A 20,344-nucleotide genomic window follows, 5' to 3' on the forward strand; every position below is an offset into this window, starting at 1 on the left:
CCTGGCTCAGTGCTGCCTGAAACAAATAGACAGGGCCCCTTCTTCCCTCTGGGGGCCCAGCCCCCACTCTGAGAGCCCGGAGGCTGCTCCTGGCACATGGCTGAGGCTGCCTCCCACGGAGCCATTTCTCACTTCAACCTCTGTGGCCTTCACGGCTGGCTTTCCTGTCCTCCCACTGCCCCAGGCCCCAGGGCCACGCCCCGGATTCCCACCTCCTTGCTCTTCCTAAAAACAGATAGGCGTTTAGATTTTGCCTCATTTCTGGAGTTTTACTGCTTATTACCCCAGGGAAGCAGGCTGGGTGTTCGTTCTTTCCTCAATTCTGTATTAATCACCATGTGCCGGTACTTGTGCGGGTGCCCTAGAATCATAAAAAGAAACAAGCATTGGGGCGCCAGGCTGGCTCCGTCGGTAGAGCATGCGGCTCTTGATCTCAAGGCCGTGAGTTCAAACTCCACATTGGTCATGGAGTCTACTTTAAAAAAACAAAACAAAACAACAAGCATTAAGACATTTTACAAAATCCTTCAGCTGTGGAGCCTGTCCTAAAGGGCCTGACTGCCTTCTCAGATGGTAATTAAAAGCCTCGTGTACTTCTGCCCTTGGGTTTTAGCTGTGAGTGTGGGGCTCACCCAGTCTCCTCCGTTATTTCCGACCTGGTCCTTAGGAAAGGCCTCAGAGGCCCCCAAGCCTCACACCATGAAGACCTCCCTCCTGGTATAGGGAAAAGGCGCAGACCACCCTGAATGTCAGCCAGCCCCTACCACAAGTGGGGTTTTGTTTATTTGGACACCCTCCTGGGTGGACAACACTACCCCAAGCTTCTCTATTCCCTCCCCCTCGAGTTGGCCTGGAATAGAGTGTCCATTCCGATTCTCAGTCACACTGAGGCCCGGCCAGCCATCCCTAGGTCCCCGGAGGTTGTGGGGACTTCCATGCCTCTAGAATTTCAAATTCTTTTTTGTTATTATCAAAAAAATTTTTTCTAACTATAGATTTTAAAAATAGGAAAGAAGCCCATCATCTGGTCACCCCCCAACACAACGACTATTGTTTTAGCTTATTTCCTTCCAGTCTTTTTTTCACAGGTGCTTTTTACATAGTAACTCTTTCGCTTAAGCCCGAGCATTTTTTATTTGGCTGCATGGTCTTCATGGAGATAAACTTCAAGCTATTTTCCTATTGTCAGACCAATGTTGCTTCCCTTTTCTCATCCCAGTTTCCAATTTAACATCCTAATAATGTTGGGATGAATCTTCTTATTCACATAGCTTTATTCATATTCCTAAATTCGATTTTTCCCAGGGTCTCAGGATTTTTTTTTTTTTTTTTTTTTTTTAGATTTTATTTTTAGGTAATCTTCATGCCCAACCTGGGGCTCAAACCCACAACCCCAAGATCAAGAGTTGCATGCTCCACTGACTGAGCCAGCCAGGCGCCCCCAGTCTCTGGATTTTTAGCATTATTGTGCCTTCTTTGTAACGCCACTTCCATTATGGGGGCAGGGGGCACAAGCCGTGGGAGTAAAAGCCGTTAGTTAGTGCATTCACCAAGAAGGCTGACTTGGAGTCAGAAACACAGGACAAGCCTCTGGGATAGCAGAAACGTGCCTGGACAGTAACAATATAGGCTATATTTGTGCCACGCTTGACGCTTGACGACTTACCAAGTAGTTCTGCATCGTTTGCTCATGTAACCATACAGCTACCTGTGGGAGGAAAATGAGATCCTGCGAGATGGCGGGGGGTCATACAGTCACTCTGCCGACTGGCCCACATCCCCACCATCCTGAGCCAGCATCCGCCAGCCCGCCTCTTGAACGTCTGTACTCACGAGGCATTGCCTTTGCATTTTGCTCTCCAGGTGAAAGCGGAAATGGAGACACTGGTAAGGGAGAAGGGTGTCAACTCGTTCCAGATGTTCATGACCTACAAAGACTTGTGCATGCTCCGGGACAGTGAGCTTTACCAAGTGTTGCACGCTTGCAAGGACATTGGAGCGATCCCCCGAGTCCATGCTGAGAATGGGGAGCTCGTGGCCGAGGCAAGGCAATAGAGAATATTGGGAAGGGGGGAGGCTGGGGCGCCAATACAAACAGTTCTCAGGGGGACTCCTGACCACCCCCATCACCCATCCCACAATTTCGTTCAGAGAAAATAAGTTATGAAAGAAAGTGTGAGATGTTGACACCCCAGGTGACAAATCTTAGTCAGAAAATCCAAACTTTTCTACTGTCTATGAAACAAAAATCTCTTTACAGTCCAGAATGGTGTCTGAGTCTTAGATAATGATGTCTTAGTTCTAATGATAGGATATTTAAATTCCATTATGGCAAAAGAATTTGGAGCACCTCTAAGAAATATTTTTAAGGAGATTTGACATCAGAATAAATCAGAGTCAGCTCTCTGCTTTCCTGTTACCCCCCTGCCCCCCCAAAAGAGCTGAGATATTATTAGCGATCTCCTCACTGGTAGATGAGCCCCTTTTTACTCCTGGAAATTAAATAGGATACTTGGGTTAATCTAGGTGTTGCTGGAAGCTAGAGATTTGACTAGACTTTCAGTGGGGGCAATTCTGAGTTTCAGACCGATTATCTTGGATGTCCCAAGCCTGTTGGCTAATTACAGAACTGTAATTTTAAGAGGAAAAAATATGTTCAATCCTTATGAAGTGAAACTCAAGAGAGACTTACTGCAAGGGAGCCCTTACTGATTCTGCCCTCTTTGGAAGATGAATACTACAGAAGTAAGAAAAGTAGGAAGCCTATTGGAATGGGCTACGTCCGGCATATTTTAGTGTCCCTGGGGTTTCTGATTTTCTTGTATCTATATGGTTCTCTCAGTTTTCTGTCTTTTATTCAGGGTGCCAAGGAGGCGCTAGATTTGGGTATCACAGGCCCAGAAGGAATCGAGATCAGCCGCCCAGAGGAGGTGAGGAAAACTTTCTGTGCCTCTTGTCAGCCTCTTTCCTATGGATTCATAGACTCTTTAGGATAGAAGAGACATCAGTAAATATAAGTTGTGTATTATCGCTTTCTCCATGGGTGAAATTCTCATCTGAAGCTTTTCAGAGAACACCCTCCTCCCTGCTGAGGTTGACATGGCCTTGAGCTTCCTTGGGAAAGACTATTTGGGGGAAACCAGACCCACCCAATTTGATTCTGATTTCAGGGATCTGAGGGAGACGACGTGAGCACAGAGGGAACTGCTTTCCCCAAAATTGAATGGGGGGCGGGGGGTTGGGGGGGGAGACAGAGTGAAAGGGCCTTTCAGGCGTTAGAAGAAATTCTAGACTATAAGGCAGTGATTCAGCGTTTTCTGAATGACATCCCTTGGAGCATCTGAGGAAAACTTTGGACCCTTCCTGCCGGGAACCAGAGGCACACCCGTGTCCATGCTCTGCCCCTCACTACCCTGTGAGCCACGGTGATGGTAATGAAGAGCCGTCCTTCTAACCTGTGCTTTCATCCTTGCTCAGTGCTGCAGGGCGTCCACACACGTCCCCAGTAGTCCCCCTCCCTGCTGGAGAATTCTCCGGAGGGACCACACTGGACTTCTGGTCCTGTGACCCTGTTCAGACATCCTCCACCATTCGTGAGGAGAAAGCTATTTTCCATTTCTTCAAAGCCTTCAGTGCAGAGTGGTGGCTGCATGTCCCTGAGGAACGAGGAGCCAGAGACAGGATGTGAGGGCACTGCCATCAGATCGACAAGGCCCTGGGTGTGCCTGTGAGAACGGGAGTGGGCGGGTGAGCACAGGACTGGGCTTTGCTCAGTTATGGGAGGGCAAGAGCAAGGCTTTGACTGTAGGATATTAATAGCATGAGTCATCACCGTCATGGCCTAGTGGTTAAAGGCTCCACGCCAGGAGAGACTTTGCTCTCCGGAGGACCTTGGGCAACGCCTAGCGATGTTTTCGGTTGTCCCACCTGGGGGTGGCACCGCTGGCCTCTAGTGGGTAGAGGTGAGGGATGCTGCTTCTGGATCCCACGGTGCCCAGACAGCTCCCACCATGAAGAATTACCTGACTCAGAGCGTCCGCAGCGCCAAGGTTCGGAAACCCTGGTCTGGGTTAATGTCCAGTTTGGTATTCGTGGGCACCGTTCCTTTGCTACCATGCTGAGGTGGCTGTGGAGAGAATACACCAGAAAACACGGAGAGATGGGAATCTAGGTTTCCGTTTGCTTTTGTTTTGTTGCCTTTTACTTAAGGCCTGAGGAGCATCCAGCGAGGATATGCCTGGTGCTAAGTTCTCCGATTGCCTCAGGGGGAGCAGAGTGGTTGGAGCTTGGTGCTCTTGGGATGCAGCCCCTATGGGTACAGTGGACCCTTTCAGCTCTGTGTTGGATATTCCAGAACTTTCTACAAAGTGGGCTCTTGAGCAGATGTGGGCTTGCTTGGGAGAGATGGTGAAGCTTGTTTTCTTCCGGTACTTTTTTTCTAACAGTTGGAAGCTGAAGCCACTCACCGAGTTATCACCATTGCAAACAGGGTAAGTGGACCCCGGCTTGCCCTCAACCTATTCTTGACTCTGGGATCAGAAGCCAGACCCTTCAGTCTACACGGTGGAGTCCCATTCTGCCCTGGCTGCCAACACCATGCCTGACTCGCAGGACCCAAGAACCGTTGGCTGGGTGAATGTTGTTACTCCCACAGACCTGGTGCCTAGGTCCTTGCTGCCAGTTCTCTATTCCACCCCCTTGAGTTTGCTGAGTCTGGCTTCACTGCTCAAGTGGAAATGGCTCCCATGGGAGGCAGGTGGGTTCGGGGGCCACAGAACCTCCCTGCAACTGAACTCTGCTTCCTGTAGAGGAATTCGGTAGATATTCACTTAAACCTCCACCTCTGGACCACTTAGAAGTTTTCCTTGGTATCGCTCAGGGTCTGGGGGTGCAGGTGCAGTGTGGTGATGGGAACCGAGCAAGGGATGTGAGGCCTTTACCAAATACAAGCTCTCAGGTGTATGCAAGTCACTCAACCACTCTGCTGTACTATTTTGTTATCTAAAATTGGAATGGTAATATCACTTCTCACAGGATGGTTGTGAGGCTCAAAGGGGGCAGAGCAGGAAAGGCAGTTTATAAACAGCAGAGCCCTAGACCAAGGTTATTTCTCCTTCTAAATGATCAATAAAGAGTTCAATTTGCTCAGAGAATCTGAACCGTAGCATCTAGAACACCGGTTTTCTAAGCGTGGTGCCTGGACCAGCAGCATCAGCATTTGTTGGGAGTTTAGAAATGCAGATTCTCGGGCCCATGCAGACCTATTGAATCAGAAACGGGGCATGATGCCCAGCCATCTGTTTTCAATAGCCCACCCCTGATTCTAGTGGGCACTAATGCTCCAGAACCTCTCCTCTGGAAAGACACGGACTCCCTCCAAGGGTGTAAGCCTGAGGGGTGGTGTTAGGAACACCAGGGAAAACACAGAGGTTGGAGGTCCAGCAGATCTCAGAATCAGACAGTAAAGTTGTGCCAAGCACATGACCTGTCGGGCCAGTTCCTAAGCTCTCTGTCCTCTCATTTGATAAGCAGAGTAGGCATCGGAATAACATTTGGGAAAAGTTTCCCGTTAGCAATTTACAATGGACAGGGCTATTGTTTTACTGGCATAATGAGAATTACAATATCAATTACTCCCTGATGGAAACCCCAGAGTAAGGACAGATCTGAACAACACAAGTCCAGCTTCCTATTTTTTAGTTCAAACATATGCCCAGAGAAGCAAAGACATGGATCTTTGTCGTCCAGCTCAGCAAAGGAGAAGCTCATCAATGCTACAATCCAGGTGTCCATTTGTAAGACCAGTCCCGTCTGACATGGACCCTGAACCCTGAACTTCCTGTATTTTGTTTCTTGTCCAGGGTGCATTCTGTCTACTGATAAAGCAGCCCTCATATAGCAGGCTTTGTCATTTTAGATGCGGAGTGTAATCCACGACTGTCTCTAGGTCCTCACACCCGTGAACAGAAAACAGTCCCTTGTTTTAAGTTATAAATCATCTTGATTGCGGCTGACCGCTTGCCCTGACATTCCCACTTGACTCTGGGGCTGGGTGCTGCCTGCCTCCTCCCTGCTTCACACAGTCCGTGCTCTGGCCGCCAGCCCCGCATTCCCGGTGGAAGACCCTCACCCTGAGAGTGGGGCTGAGAGATGCAGGGGAAGGTGCTGCGGCCAGCACTGGTTTGGCTGCGGCTGCGCTTTTGCTTGGCAGGTTCATGGCATTGATGCGCTCTCCTTCCCGCTGGGTTTCCTTATTTAGACTCACTGCCCGATCTACCTGGTCAACGTGTCCAGCATCTCGGCCGGTGAGGTTATCGCAGCTGCTAAGATGCAAGGTGAGTCCCGGGGCTGGAATGGACATGCACATGTGTGGTGGGATTGCAGCCCCACGGGGCCCGCCAGCCCAGGGGCCCAGTGTACGCCCTGCTGTCTCCTGTCACCCTCGGAAGCACTCCGCTCTAGCCTGGGTCCAGTGCGTTAGAACCACTGTTTTCCTCTGCACATCTGTCTGCCTAACAGCTTTACGGAAGTGTCTGTCACCTCCCCTGGGTCTGGTCAAATTTTCCAAGTTTTCAGGCAACTCCTTAATTGCTATCTTTTTTGGCTTCTTGGGTTTTACTAGCGGTTGCCTCGGTAACCGACATAAAATCCTGGACCAGTTCCAATGGACGTTTCAGGGGATGCTTGGGAAGTCCCTGGAGGAATAACAGCATCTGAGCCCAACTTCCCTCACAGCCCCCCCCCACCCCCGACCCCCGGCACCCCGCATACAAGCCCCGGGGCACCTGTGTTTCTGCTATTGCTGAGCACCCGGCAGCACCTGGAGGTTTTTATCTGTGCTTGTGGTCTTGGCCGGCTCAGGGTGCCAGCGAGGTCCTGCTACCAGGAGAAACCAAGGCATGGTCACAGACCTGGGGCTATAGATCAGAGCAAGGGCTCCCAGCCTTCTGGCAGGACGGCCTGCGAGATCCTGCCCCCTCCTGCCCCGTCCCGCCACTCCCCTCCTGGGAGCCCCTGGCCTGTCTCACCTGCCCTGTTGCCCCTCCTTCCTCCCAGCAGCGCCCCGCGGCCCCTGAGCTCCAGCCAAGCCGCGCTCCTCCAAGTGCGGCACTGCCCCTCCTCGGCGCCCCTGCCCTTCTGTTCTTGCCTGGAGCCAGCCTGGCGAGATGCAGCGCTCTGGCCTTGAACCCAGCTGTGCTCTCAGACACCCTCGTGAGCTCGGGCAAGTCCCTTCCTCTCTGACTTCAGCTCCTTCAGCGAGGACCATTCAGACCAATGGTCTCTCAGTTCAGTTGGCTTCCTACTCATGCTCTGACCTCTCTCCTTGCAGGGAAGGTTGTGCTGGCCGAGACCACCACGGCGCATGCCACGCTGACCGGCTTACACTACTACCACCAGGACTGGTCCCACGCGGCCGCCTACGTCACGGTGCCTCCGCTGAGACTGGACACCAACACCTCAACCTACCTCATGAGCCTGCTGGCCAAGTAAGGCGCTTCCGCCGAACACTGTGGCCCCAGAGCACAGCACTAACTCGTAATAGGCGCCTTCCCGGGAATTTACGCATCTTCACCGTGATGTCCTCGCGGCCCCAAATCTGACCTAGAGTTACTTTCGTTGTGCCCGTGGGATGACTTGGCCCTGGTGACCCTCTCCGGGGCCCGTCAGATAACTGCCACCCTATGGGGCTTCGCTGACCACTCGATTTGGAGTGAGAGCTTCCGAAGTGTAAGAGGCAAGAGCAGCCTATAGAAAAGCGTGAACAGTGGTGATTCAGAATTTCAAGGGACATTGCTTTTTATGCTGAAGACCACTGCAGGGCTGTGGGATGTGGCCTCTGGCGGTTCTAGAATGTATGTGGGCCTTTCTGTCTCTTTGTTCTTCCCCTCTCCCTCCTCTCGTTGTTTTGCAGCAGTGTCTCCCCACGTGTCTCCCTCCTTTCTTTCCTCTCTTCCCTCTGTCTTCTGTCCTCTCTCCCTCTTTCCCGTCATCCTCCCCTTCCAGATCTCCTTTTCTCCAGCTTCTTTTTTTCTAACACTACTTTTCCCCATGTGATCCGAATCTAAAGGCAAAAGTTTAACCAACAGGTTGAATTCAGAGGGAAACAAACATGAAAAGCTTTTGTTTGCAGCTTCTTTCTTTCCTATAGTAACATTTTGGGTAGAATCCATTGCTTTCTCTCCCTTTTGGTTACTAACGTTCAGTCTAGTTTAAATGTCCATCTCCTCCCTTCCCCACGCCCAGTTCGGGGCTGGGGGATTCTTCTCCATGCCCAAGCACCAGCCTGTACTCCTGCTTCTCAGGCAGAAAGGGGCTGGCCTTTGGGGCCCTCGCTGGGCACGGTACATGGCCAGCGTGGGCTCTCTTGTGCCTCCCTCACACAATCCCCTGCTCCAGGAGATGGGGTCCAGCTTGACCTCTTCCTCCTGCATCTTCCTAGCTTCCAGAGCTAGCGGTGTCCCTGCAAACAAGGACCCTGGAAGGCAGCTCAAGCCTGGCCACCTTCTACAGGGTCTGGGGCCCAGCGAGAGCTCTCCCGGCTTTGCCACTCTCCACAGCGGGAGGGCAGACTGTTCCCACTGGCTCTCCTCACCCAGGGGCTCAGGGCAGGTCCACAAACCCACCTCCCAGGCAAAGGCCCACTGCGATCACCTCCGCTCTCTGTGGGTGAACCTGTTGAAATGTGCCCTCCCTGACTGCTAGGAGAGAGAGTAGGGAAGCCCACTCAAACCATGAAAAGAAGGAGGAAGGAAAGACAACGGGACTCTCCATTCTGCAACACCTCAGTCTCCCTGCCTACCCTCTGCTTTTATACACCTGGGGGTGGTGATAGGCCTCTTCTCTTCTAGGGTGATGGTGGGGATGACTGAGGGAAGTGGCCAGCCCCGACTGAAGGTGGCTGAGAGCAGAAATGCCAGATCAGCTCTTACTTTTAAAGATGCTTTTCAGGGGCGCCTGGGTGGTTCAGTCAGTTAAGCGTCAGACTCTTGATCTCAAAGTCGTGAGTTCAAGCCCTGTAGAGCCTACTTTAAAAAAAAAAAAAAAAAAAAAGCTTTTCCTTGGGAAAAACCAGCCTCCTTTTCATCATTATCAACACAACAAAAACAAACATGTATCAAGAGCCCACTATAATACTTTGGGTTCAGTTCCAAGGTCAAAAAATCTTTTGAAATACCTGCTTGCCACAGGCAATTTAACTGAAAGAACAGAAAGGTGGTAAGTGCCCCCACCCACCCAAATTCAACTAGGCTGGGGGATAAAGAGTACTATTAATTGAATAATTTAAGTTTTTATGTCTAGCCTATTTTTAATCTAAATTATGTAAATAAATTCGCTCAAGTCAAATTGTAATTTCATGTGAACCATTATGAGAATAGTTTCAATTCCTTTTTAAAATCAGTGCATATTATTAAAAACTGCAATTTTATAGAATTTGGAGCATTGTTTTAACATTCTCATGATTCACAGGAATTTATGGTTACTTTCTTTTTGTCTTTAGGGCGCACTGTTGGTGATAAATGATATTATACAGAATACTTGATTGAAAACCCAGACACCATTTATCATAATCCTATAAGAGAATCTGTGCTGCTTCATCATGATCTACTTTAGGATATGATTTTTTATATGTCAGTGTAAAAACCATAATCTATGGATGGGAGGATTTATCTTTTATTTAAAATCTAATTTCTTTTTCCTTTTTTTTTTTTCTTTTTTTATTGAAGTACAGTTGAAACAGGATGCGACATTAGTTTCAGGAGTACAACAGTGATCCGACAGCTCTGGGGGTTACGCTGGGCTCACAAGTGTAGCTATGATCTGTCACCATGCACCACCATTGCAGTACCACTGACTAGATGCCCCGTGCTGTGCCTTCCTTCCTGGTGACTTACTCATTCCAGAACTGGAAGCCTGTACCGCCCCTACCCTTCACGCATTGTGCCCATCCCGCCACCCCCCTCCCTTCTGGCAACCATCAGTTCATTCTCTGTGTAAAATCTCATTTTTTAAAAGGGCCAGAAGTTTTTTCATTTGAATATATAAAATTTCAAAGGACCTCACAAAGCCAGTCATGTTTGAAAGTTTGGTTTTTTTTTTAAGATTTTATTTATTTGACAGAGAGAGAGACACAGTGAAAGAGGGAACATAAGCAGAGGGAGTGGGAGAGGGAGAAGCAGACACCCTGCTGAACAAGGAGCCCGAGGCGGGGCTTGATCCCAGGACCCTGGGATCACGACCCGAGCCAAAGGCAGACGCCCATCGACTGAGCCACCCAGGTGCCCCTGAAACTTTAGAGTATGGTTGGGTGTGTCATATCTCCTAGATTCAGGGCAGCACTAGGTGACCTCAAAAGCCCCTCTGGAGGGGGTACCTGGGGGGCTCAGTCAGTTAAGCATCTGCCTTCGGCTCAGCTCATGATCCCAGGGTCCTGGGATGCAGCCCTGCGTCATCCTCCCTCTCCTTCTGCCGCTCCTCCCACAACCCCTGCTCATGCTCTCGCTCCCTCTCAAATAAATAAATAATAAATCTTAAAAAAAAAAAAACCTGGAATGTGACCACATTATTCACACCTGCCCCAAGGGCACCTACTTGTGTGGGAATCTCTTTTGAAGGTGGGTGCTCAGTAAGACTTGGTTGAAGAATGGGAGTTGAGGTCCCTAACCCTCCGCTGGTGACTCTAACAAGCACCTCTTCTCCTCTGATCCCTGCCTGAGCGTCTGGAAGACCCCTGAGAAGAAGGTGAAACTTTGTTGGGTTCTGCAGGCCCAGGGAACGTGGGCAGCCCTGAGACACCCTAGAACAAACTGTCTGCTGTGTGGAGAGTCCCTCCCGCAGTCTCTCAGAGCAGCAGCTTTGGCTAAGGAAGACACCAGCCCATGCCTCAGGAAGAACTCAGTCATCTCACTGTGGATCTGGCCAACATTTGGCAACAGTTGTGACTGATGAGCCCTGCCAGGCCCCCGGGAGAGACAGCCCAACATGCAGCCTGACCCCGAATCATCTGAGGGCCTTACAAATATGGTCACCAAGCCAGTGAATGCCTTCTCTCAGATTCCCCTTCTGACTCGAGCAGCCATCATGGCCCACAGGCACTCCCCAGGCTTTTTCAGCTCCTACAAATCAGATTCTCAGGGCTCCTGCTGTGTGGTCCCAGCAGTTGTCCCCCTCTCCCACGTGACGCCCATGCTCCAGCCTGCACCCTGCCTGCCCTCCAACAGTGTTTCTTCCTGAGGTTGCCCCAGCCTGGGCAGCGTGGGCTTCCTTCCTCCTCTGCTCCTCACCACCTCTGAGTCCTCAGCCTACAGAGATCTCTGAACATGGCCCGGCTCTCTGCCGCCCTCATTTGGCAGAGTCGGCCGCCTCGTGCACGGTCTCACCGTCCTGAGTCGGCCCTGAGTTTCTAGTGAGCCCAGAACCCCCGGAGAGCCCCACCGCGCCATAGCCACCCGCAGCCTTGCATGGAGGCCAGCCTCAGTAACCGTCTGACGGTCATGGAGGGCAGGGGTGATGAACTGGTTGACCTGCGCATCATGGCTGGTTTATGAAGGCAGACTTCTCTTCTGTCTTGTACCTCCTTTCCCCTTCTGTCATTAGAGCCCCCACATCCAAGAAAGGCTACAGCTGCAAGTTATTTAGCAAAGCTTAACACTGAACCTGTAAGTGTTTTGCCCAGCACATGCTTGTCGCCAGCAGGAACTGGTAGGGGTTGAGGAAGGAGATGAGAGGAAGTTGGCATCTGGGCCTGTGGCAGTGAAACCACCTCACACGAGCAAAATGCTAAGTTCAGTCTTTCTCTGCCCGCGGTCTTCACTTTTAAAAGTTGACGTCCCAGGGCGCCTGGGTGGCTCAGTTGGTTAAGCGACTGCCTTCAGCTCAGGTCATGATCCTGGAGTCCCGGGATCGAGTCCCGCATCGGGCTCCCTGCTCAGCGGGGAGTCTGCTTCTCCCTCTGACCCTCTTCCCTCTCGTGCTCTCTGTCTCTCATTCTCTCTCTCTCAAACAAATAAATAAAATCTTAAAAAATAAATAAATAAATAGCATCATTATACATTAAAAAAAAAAAAAGTTGACGTCCCAAAGGCTCTTATCAGTGTCTCCTGTGACATTGACAGTCGGTTTCACACTCAGCCCGTATTCCCATTCTGCGGATGAGTCAACTGAGTAACTTGTTAGAGTAACTTGTTAAGTAACTTGTTAGAGGGGTGCCTGGGTGGCTCAGTCGTTGGGTGTCTGCCTTCGGCTCAGGTCATGATCCCGGGGTCCTGGGATCGAGCCCCACATCGGGCTCCCTGCTCCTCGGGAAGCCTGCTTCTCCCTCTCCCTCTCCCCCTGCTTGTGTTCCCTCTCTCGCTGTCTCTCTCTCTCTGTCAAATAAACAAAATCTTAAAAAAAAAAATGTAACTTGTTAGAGATCATACTTCAGAGGTCAGCTTTGCCTGGGTCCCAAGGGAAGGCTTTTCCCCTGCATCTGTCCCCACCCTCTGGGACCCTGGCCTCCCTCCCTTACCGGTCACATCCTTCTCTCTATCCAGTGATACTCTGAACATTGTGGCATCAGATCACCGGCCTTTCACTACGAAGCAGAAAGCTATGGGCAAGGAGGACTTCACCAAGATCCCGCATGGAGTGAGTGGTGTGCAGGACCGCATGAGCGTCATCTGGGAGAGAGGAGTGGTATGTTCCAGGGACCCCTCCCTGCTCAAGTCCTAACAAGAGTTTTCACTCTTTGGAGGGCTGCGTCAATGGCTCCTTGTTTCACTCAAAAACAAAACCACAAAGGTCTTCCCCGCCCCAACACCCCCACCCCCACACTCCCGCAAACAAAAAGGTAGTATGGCCTATTATAGAAATTTGGAAAATACAGAAAAGTATTAGGGGAAAAAATGCCCATAATTCCATTCTGAGAAATTAAATGATTAATATTTTGATATATTTACTTCTAGTTCTATGTATGTGCTGCATGTTATTTTAATAACTGGGTTCATCGTTTTTTTTCATATAACAGTCTATCTTGAGTGTTTGCCTATATCAGTAAAAATTATTTTAAAACATCTTTTTGATTAGCTAAATAACATTTCCTCCAAGGGAAGTACCACATTTGTTCATCCTTCCCTGATGTTTGGAACTTTGAGCTGTTTCAAAATTTTGCACTTACAAATAATGCTGCAGAGAATTTCTTTGTTCATGAGTGTATGTATTGTCAGCATTTCTAATTATTTCCTTAGGGTAGATTTCTAGAAGCAGATTTCTGGGCTAAAGGATATGGACGTTTTTAAGGCTCTTTATATATTTTGTCTAATTGCTTTTCAAAAAAGATAGGGACCTAGGACTTCATTTGAATACCACCTGTTCTCCCCATGAGGAATAAGTATTTTTGGTCAAAGTATGAGCCTAAGGAGATCTGAAGTCCTCAAAACTAAGCCACCAGCTCAGGGGGGCACAGGAGTGGCTGAGGAATCCCCCTTGAAGGGAGTCCATGGTTCTCTCACTGGTGGGTGAGGCAGGAAGATGTTTTTGAAGAGAACAGAATATATGTCCCTTTGTGGATGAAAGGAGGCTACCGACCCATCCGTAGTGAGCATATGAGTAGAGCTGATTGTACAAACAGGAGGTAGATTTCCACTGGGTAGACAGCCTTTTGCAAAGGGCCCACTCACCATTGTTGCTGGATGAAGGAGTAAGGAGTGAGCAAGGGCTGAGGACCAAGCCAACCAGGTTGGCTTGATAGACATGGTGCCCACGTCATTGTCCTTCTAGGCACCATTGACCCGACCAACTAAAAGGCCACAGGCCCGAGGCAAGGGTGACCAGGGGTTTGAGGCACACGCAGGGTTTGGTTGACTTGACACTCCTGCAATGTTTCAGGTTGGAGGAAAGATGGACGAGAACCGTTTTGTGGCCGTTACCAGCTCCAATGCAGCAAAGATTCTCAACCTGTATCCCCGCAAGGGCCGCATCATCCCTGGAGCCGATGCCGACGTGGTAGTGTGGGATCCAGAAGCCACCAAGTAAAGCCTGCTGCTAGCTTCCAGGATGAGAGGGACATGGGGTTTTAAGGAACTTATATGACAAAACTCCACAAGCTTATTGTCTTTGCCCTGCGTTTAGCATAGCGAAGTCTGACCCTGAGGACCTGCCATGGTCTGGGCACTAGGAATACTGCAATGAACAAGACAGTCTTTTTTTTTTAGAGAGAGAGCGAGAGCAAGTGGGGAAGGGCAGAGGGAGAAGGAGAAAGAGAATCTTAAGCAGGCTCCACATGTAGTGCAGAGCCCGATGCAGGGCTCGATCTCACAACCCTGAGAGCATGCCTCAGCCGAAATCAAGAGTCAGATGCTTAACCAACCCCGAACCTGCTACAGTGCATCTCCATGTGCACAGCTCTTTACAGTATTTCAAAGCGGCTTCACATCAGTGAGCTCATTTGATTTCCATGAAGCCCCAAGAAACACTCATGCTAGAGTTTTCATTTCATTCATAGAGGGTTGGTTTCATCTGAGGCCTTTCCCCTTGGGTTGTAAATGGCTGTCTTTCCCCTCTGTCTTCATATGGTCTTTCCTTTATGAGTGTCCATGTCTGGTGTCTGAATTTCCTCTTCTTATAAAGACATCAGTCAGATTGGATTAGGGTCCACCCATATGACCTTTCCTTTTGAAGAAGCTAAGACCAGAGAGTAGAGGACTCCCCACATCACAGAGCTACGAAGCAGTTGAACCAGACGGATACCCTGACACTCCAGGCTCTCCCACCCGCCCCCTGCTTCCCTCCTGGAGGGTGTTGGGTACTCCTGAGTGCACAGTGCTCAACAGCCACAACATTAATGACCACAAGCTGAGTGAATATATGGAGTGTCTCAGTAGTCACCATGCCACAGGATACAGAGCATGCTTTTTACTCAGAGATTCGGGCAGGGGAGATGGAAACCGTTTTTTCATATTAAATTTCATTCAATCACTCAACAGATTTTTAAGTGCCACTCTTTCCAGGCACTTTTCCAGGTACACAAACTAGAAGTGACAAGATAGGCAAACATTGAATAGAATTTTGAAAATACAAAGTTGAATTGAAAAGAAAGCCAACACTATGTACCACCACCCACCCTGATGCCAGGGTACCCACGCTGTCTTCTCCATAAGAGCATTCGAGAAGCTGTGTTCTGCATCCTGATGCCTGGGGCTGGTCCCTGCTGCTGTCAAGGTGTGGCTGTCATTGATTGCTATTGGCAGAAAAACCCCTAGAGTTTAGGGGCACCTGGCTGGCGCAGTTGGTTAAACGTTGGACTCTTGGTTTCGGCTCAGGTCATGATCTCAGGGTCGTGAGTTTGAGCCCCGCATCGGGCTCCATGCTCAGCACAGAGTCTGCTTGAGATTCTCTCTCCCTCTCCCTCTGCCCCTCTGCTCGTCCTCTCTTTCTCTCTCAAAAATAAATAAATAAATCTAAACACACACACACACACACACACACACACACACACACACACACAAACAATGCTAGAGTTTAGCCCAGTTGATTAATTTCCTGGGGCTGCCCCAACCCTACCTCAGACTGGGGGAGCTTACACACCAGAAATTTATTTTCTCAGTTCTAGAGCCTAGAAGTCCAAGATCAAGGTGTCTGCAGGGTTCAGGAGGGTTGGTTTCATCTGAGGCCTTTCCCCTTGGGTTGTAAATGGCTGTCTTTCCCCTCTGTCTTCATATGGTCTTTCCTTTATGAGTGTCCATGTCTGGTGTCTGAATTTCCTCTTCTTATAAAGATATCAGTCAGATTGGATTAGGGTCCACCCATATGACCTCATTTTACTTTAATTAGCTCTTTAAAAGCCCTATCTCTAAATGTAGGCACATTCAGAGACTGGAGGTGAGGACTTAAGTATATAATTTTGGGGGGTAATATAATTCAACCTGCAACAACCAGCTTTGGGGGATCATTCCTTCCCACTGAGCATCTCCCCTTCCCACTGAGCATCCCCCTTCCTACTGAGCATCCCCCCTTCCTACTGAACATCCCCCCTTCCTACTGAGCATCATTCTTTCCAACTGAGCATCTCCCCTTCCCACTGAGCATCTCCCCTTCCCACTGAGCATCTCCCCTTCCCACTGAGCATCCCCCGATTCCACTAAGCTGAGACATCTTTACCTCTTCTCAGAGCTTTCTCTCCCACCACTGCTTCTCCCACAGGACCATTTCATCCAGCACCCAGGTGCAGGGAGGAGACTTCAACCTGTACGAGAACATGCGCTGCCATGGCGTCCCGCTGGTCACCATCAGCCGTGGGCGAGTCGTGTACGAGAACGGCGTCTTCATGTGTGCTGAGGGCACTGGCAAGTTCTATCCCCTGAGGTCCTTCCCGGACACTGTCTACAAGAAGCTAGTCCAGAGAGAAAAGGTGAGATGGGGGAAGGAGAAGGGTGTGGGAGGAGGCGGAAGCCCCCGAGGAGGGGGCGGGGGGGGGGGGCGGAAGCCCCTGAGAAGGGTATGGGAAGGGGTGGAGGCCCCCTGTTGGGGAACTCTATAATGACTGTATTAAATCTCAAAGATGTTCTCACTCCTTCTCCCACTGAATCCTATTGCCTGGAATGGTCACTTTGGGAACAATTGAAAGAGCAGAAAGGGGTACTTATAACAAAGTAAAACGTAGTGGGCACAGCCGCTAATTCCCCTGGAGCTAAGGGAATACTAAAGGCTGCTCACAGATGTCCCCCGCATCTAGTCTCTGGGAGGATTCTTGCCCACCCTCCAGTGGGATTCCTGGCTTGGCCTGGGTTACCATATGTGCCCTGGAGTTGCTCTTTCCCTGAAACCTCCCCCTCCCTTGTGACTGTAGTGAGGTGGGTGGGATTTGCCAGGTTTGGACGCCCCTCCCCCAGCACGGCTAACGGTCAGGCCAGGTCTGGGACAGCTAATATCTTAGGGCCCCCACCCGGTCCTTGGATTCCATAAGCACCCTGTTCACTAAAGTTTTGGGCTTCTCCTCATCCCCAGGGGTTCTGTCCTCCGAGCAGACACAGTTACCCAAGGGAAGACTGGCTGTACCTTCATTGCTCGGGGATTGATTGCCCAGCCTTGTCTTTGAGGGCTGGCCTGGACACTCTGGCCTGAGTTCTTGCTGACAACGCCAGGTGCTGGGCATTGCAGGCCTGGCCTCTGGGCGGAGGTTGCAGATCATCAGGAGAGAACAGCTCTGACGCCCCGAGAGCTGAAAGCCTCATGCTGTTTCCTCTCCCCTTCCTGTGGCCTAAGGAGGCTTCCGAAGGCTCCTGTCTAGAGAGGGCGAGCGTTCTTCTAGCACGACCGGGGGCCCAGCAGCTCTCCTGCCTAGGCTCTGGGATGCTGTGGTGGGAATCATGGCACACTTCAGAGATGTTGAACTTCTTTTTTTTTTTTAATTTCCTCATCCGGCTTCCCCGGTGTTCTGTTCTTCTGTTCCTTTCGCCCAGTACATCCCAGTCCTCTGTACACAGCAGGTGCTCACTGTGCGTTCTGAAGGTAGTTCAGTGCAGATTTCTGGTAAACTGCCCAGCTCAGCCTTGTCTGTCAGCTGCTTGTCTGTGCAGGGGTGAGGCCCAGTAAAATGGTCTGTGTGTTTTTCAGCCGGAGGCCCTAAGTAGCAGCTGGAAGGGGCGCCTCTTCTGGACCCTTCCAGGTGACCCTCCTGCCCCCACCCCACTCCCCATATTGTGGTCACTGTCCCAGGCCAGCATCAGCTTCCTACTCCCAGGCCCCGTGCTCTCCACTCCTCCTCAGCTCTGGCTTCCAACAGGGACCGGAGATACAAAGGACCCTGACTGAAAATAGACTCAGCTGCCATATGACTGAGCTCTAGAAGTCTGCTCAATAGTACCTCAGGAATAGGGCTTTTAAGAGCTGCCTGGGGCTTGGCACACTTGCCATAAAATGATCATATGACCTCTCATCTTCAGCCAGACTTTCTTAGTCTCTTGGTTCTCTAGTCCTTTATGCAAAAGCCAAGCTTCTTTACTCGGTGCCTCCGGCCTCCCCTTCTTGTTCCCCTTCTCAATTCCTTCCTGGAACCACCCAAAGGCTTTGAGGAGCGGCTGTTTCAGCCTGTGCCCTCCCAGCTGTTCTCTGAACACCCACTACTCTGGCTGGCCTGTGAGACCCCAGCCCCGGAAGGAAGGTTCCACCAGCTGGGATGGGAGGCAAGTAGGCCTTCCTGCACTTTTCGGGGCCCTCACCAAGACGTCGTTCCACGTGAGTGTGGTCCTCGGTACAAGTGCGTTCACGAAAACTACAGCTTTCTTTCACAAACTATGGCCCAGCCCTCCTGGGCTGGGAGGGCTGTGTGGGACCGGAAGGGGGACATGCCAGAGCAGGGGAGTGCCAGTGTCTGTTTCCCATCTTTGTTGATCAGATAGAAGTTTTTTTTAAGTATTAGTTATTTAAGTCATCTCTACACCCCACGTGGGGCTCAAACTCACATCCCCGAGATCAGGAGTCACATGCTCCTCTGACTGAGCCAGCCAGGCGTCCCTGGTTTCCAGATAGAATTTTAAGTGATTGGGCAAACAGGGAGTTCCGGGTTCCCAAAGGCACAGGAGGCAAATGTGAGCATGTCTGTGACTGCTGAGTTCCTCTTGATTCGCTGGCTTGCAGGGCCTTCAAGGTTCCGCCATTGCCTGGTTCCTTCCCAGTCTCGATGAAGTAAGGGCATGTAAGACTGATATTTGAGGAGCAAGCATCTAGAGCGTCAGAGTAAACAGGGCATGTGAACACCAGAAGATCAATCCTGCTGGGTTTTTCCATGTGTGAGGGCCCAGAGCTCTCAGGATGACGATTAAACCCTTCTCTGCCGAAGGCCAACAAAGGAAGAAATCCAAAGCCAGATCTGCTGTGGGGGAGCAGACTTGGGTTACCTGAAAAACAAAACAAAACAAAAACATGACTTCAGTTATCACAGTGTTCAATCCAAAAGCAAACTCAGGGTCTGTCGGGAGGTGAATAGTCCCATCTCCAGTCTGCTCCTGGGATGTGGACAGTGGCGGAGGCCTCAGCCAGCCTCTGGAAGGCATACCAACAAGAGCAGGAAGAGGGAGGCATTCATACACCGGAATGTCTGACAAACGGTGGCTGTCATTTTAAAAAGGAAACTGGAAAATAACATGTGTCGGTTAGGATGTGGAGAAACTGGAACCCTTATTCATTGCTGGTGGGAATGCGAAATGGTGCAGCCACTTTGGAAGACAGTTTGGCAGTTCCCCAAAAGTTAGATATTAGAGTTACCAAATGAGCTCTGCTCTTGGGTCTAGCCTCAAGGGAAATCAAAATGTATATCTACACAAAAGCTTTATGTAGTGTTCATAGCAGCATTATTTGTAGAGGCCAAGAAGTGGATACAACTCAAATGTCCATCAGCTGTTGAATGGATGAACAGAACGAGGTATATCCATAGGGTAGAGTATTATTGAGCCAGAAAAGGAAATGGAGTGCTAACAGATATACACACCACATACATGAGCCTTAAAAACCTGATGCTAAGTGAAGGAATCTAGTCACAAAAGAGCACATATTTTATGATCCCATTTATATGGGATCCAGAAGAAGGAAATCCGTAGACAGAAAATCTATCAGTGGTTACTCAGGGCTGGGGGCTGGGGAATGGGTGTGGGATTGCTTTTGGGGTGATGAAAATGTTTGGGAATGAGAGGGTTGCGGGAGTGGCCCAATGTTGTGAATATACACCACTGAAACACCACTGAATTGTATACTTTATTAATTTTTTTTTTTTTTGAGGAAGAGAGAGAGAGTGCTAATGGCAGGGGGGTGCCAGAGGGAGAGGGAGAGAATCTTAAGCGGACTCGGTGCTGAGCACAGAGCCCGACGTGGGGCTTGATCTCACGACCCCGAGATCATGACCTGAGCGGAAATCAAGAGTCGGACACTTAACTGACTGAGCCACCCAGGGACCCCTGAATTATATACTTTAAAATGGCAAGTTTCATGGTATGTGAATTATATTGCAATTTGAAAAAAAAAAAAAGAATATCTGATGACAGTCCTGTGGTCTTTCCAAAAAAAGATATTTTAGTCAGGAAATAGGGTCAACAGAGGGCAGAGAAAGTATTGTAAGCCCTTCTAAATGCCAACCTCATAAACACGTGAGATGGATACCAATTCACAACATCTGGCTCCTCAGGCCAGCCGAGGTGCAGGAGCACCAGCTGCCAGGATTGATGTAAATTCAACCCAGAGTCTCTTTATCTGAAGCATTTATTACAATGACAATGTAAGGTTCCCAAGCAAAGGCGTGTTCTATTGCCTGTTTGTCACAGCCTTTCTGTAAAAGAATGCACGAATGCAGGGGCACCTGGGTGGCTCAGTCGTT

At 50.0% G+C, this 20,344-nt stretch overlaps 1 protein-coding gene across 3 annotated transcripts in view; it reads left to right on the forward strand.

Annotated features, from left to right (window-relative positions):
* The window catches only part of DPYSL5 (dihydropyrimidinase like 5), a 93,927-nt gene that overhangs the window by 67,154 nt on the left and 6,429 nt on the right, over positions 1–20,344 (forward strand). For all 3 annotated transcript variants that reach the window (XM_073897127.1, XM_073897126.1, XM_025867591.2), the window contains 8 exons: positions 1,864–2,043; positions 2,862–2,930; positions 4,446–4,490; positions 6,260–6,335; positions 7,331–7,487; positions 12,534–12,675; positions 13,867–14,009; positions 16,180–16,387. In XM_073897127.1, coding sequence (XP_073753228.1) covers positions 1,864–2,043; positions 2,862–2,930; positions 4,446–4,490; positions 6,260–6,335; positions 7,331–7,487; positions 12,534–12,675; positions 13,867–14,009; positions 16,180–16,387 — 1,020 coding nt within the window. The remainder of the gene's footprint in view (positions 1–1,863; positions 2,044–2,861; positions 2,931–4,445; positions 4,491–6,259; positions 6,336–7,330; positions 7,488–12,533; positions 12,676–13,866; positions 14,010–16,179; positions 16,388–20,344) is intronic.

Source organism: Callorhinus ursinus, unplaced genomic scaffold, assembly GCF_003265705.2.
Source record: "Callorhinus ursinus isolate GAN/ISIS: 27379988/994484 unplaced genomic scaffold, GSC_fseal_2.0 scaffold10, whole genome shotgun sequence".
Classification (NCBI taxonomy): domain Eukaryota; kingdom Metazoa; phylum Chordata; class Mammalia; order Carnivora; family Otariidae; genus Callorhinus; species Callorhinus ursinus.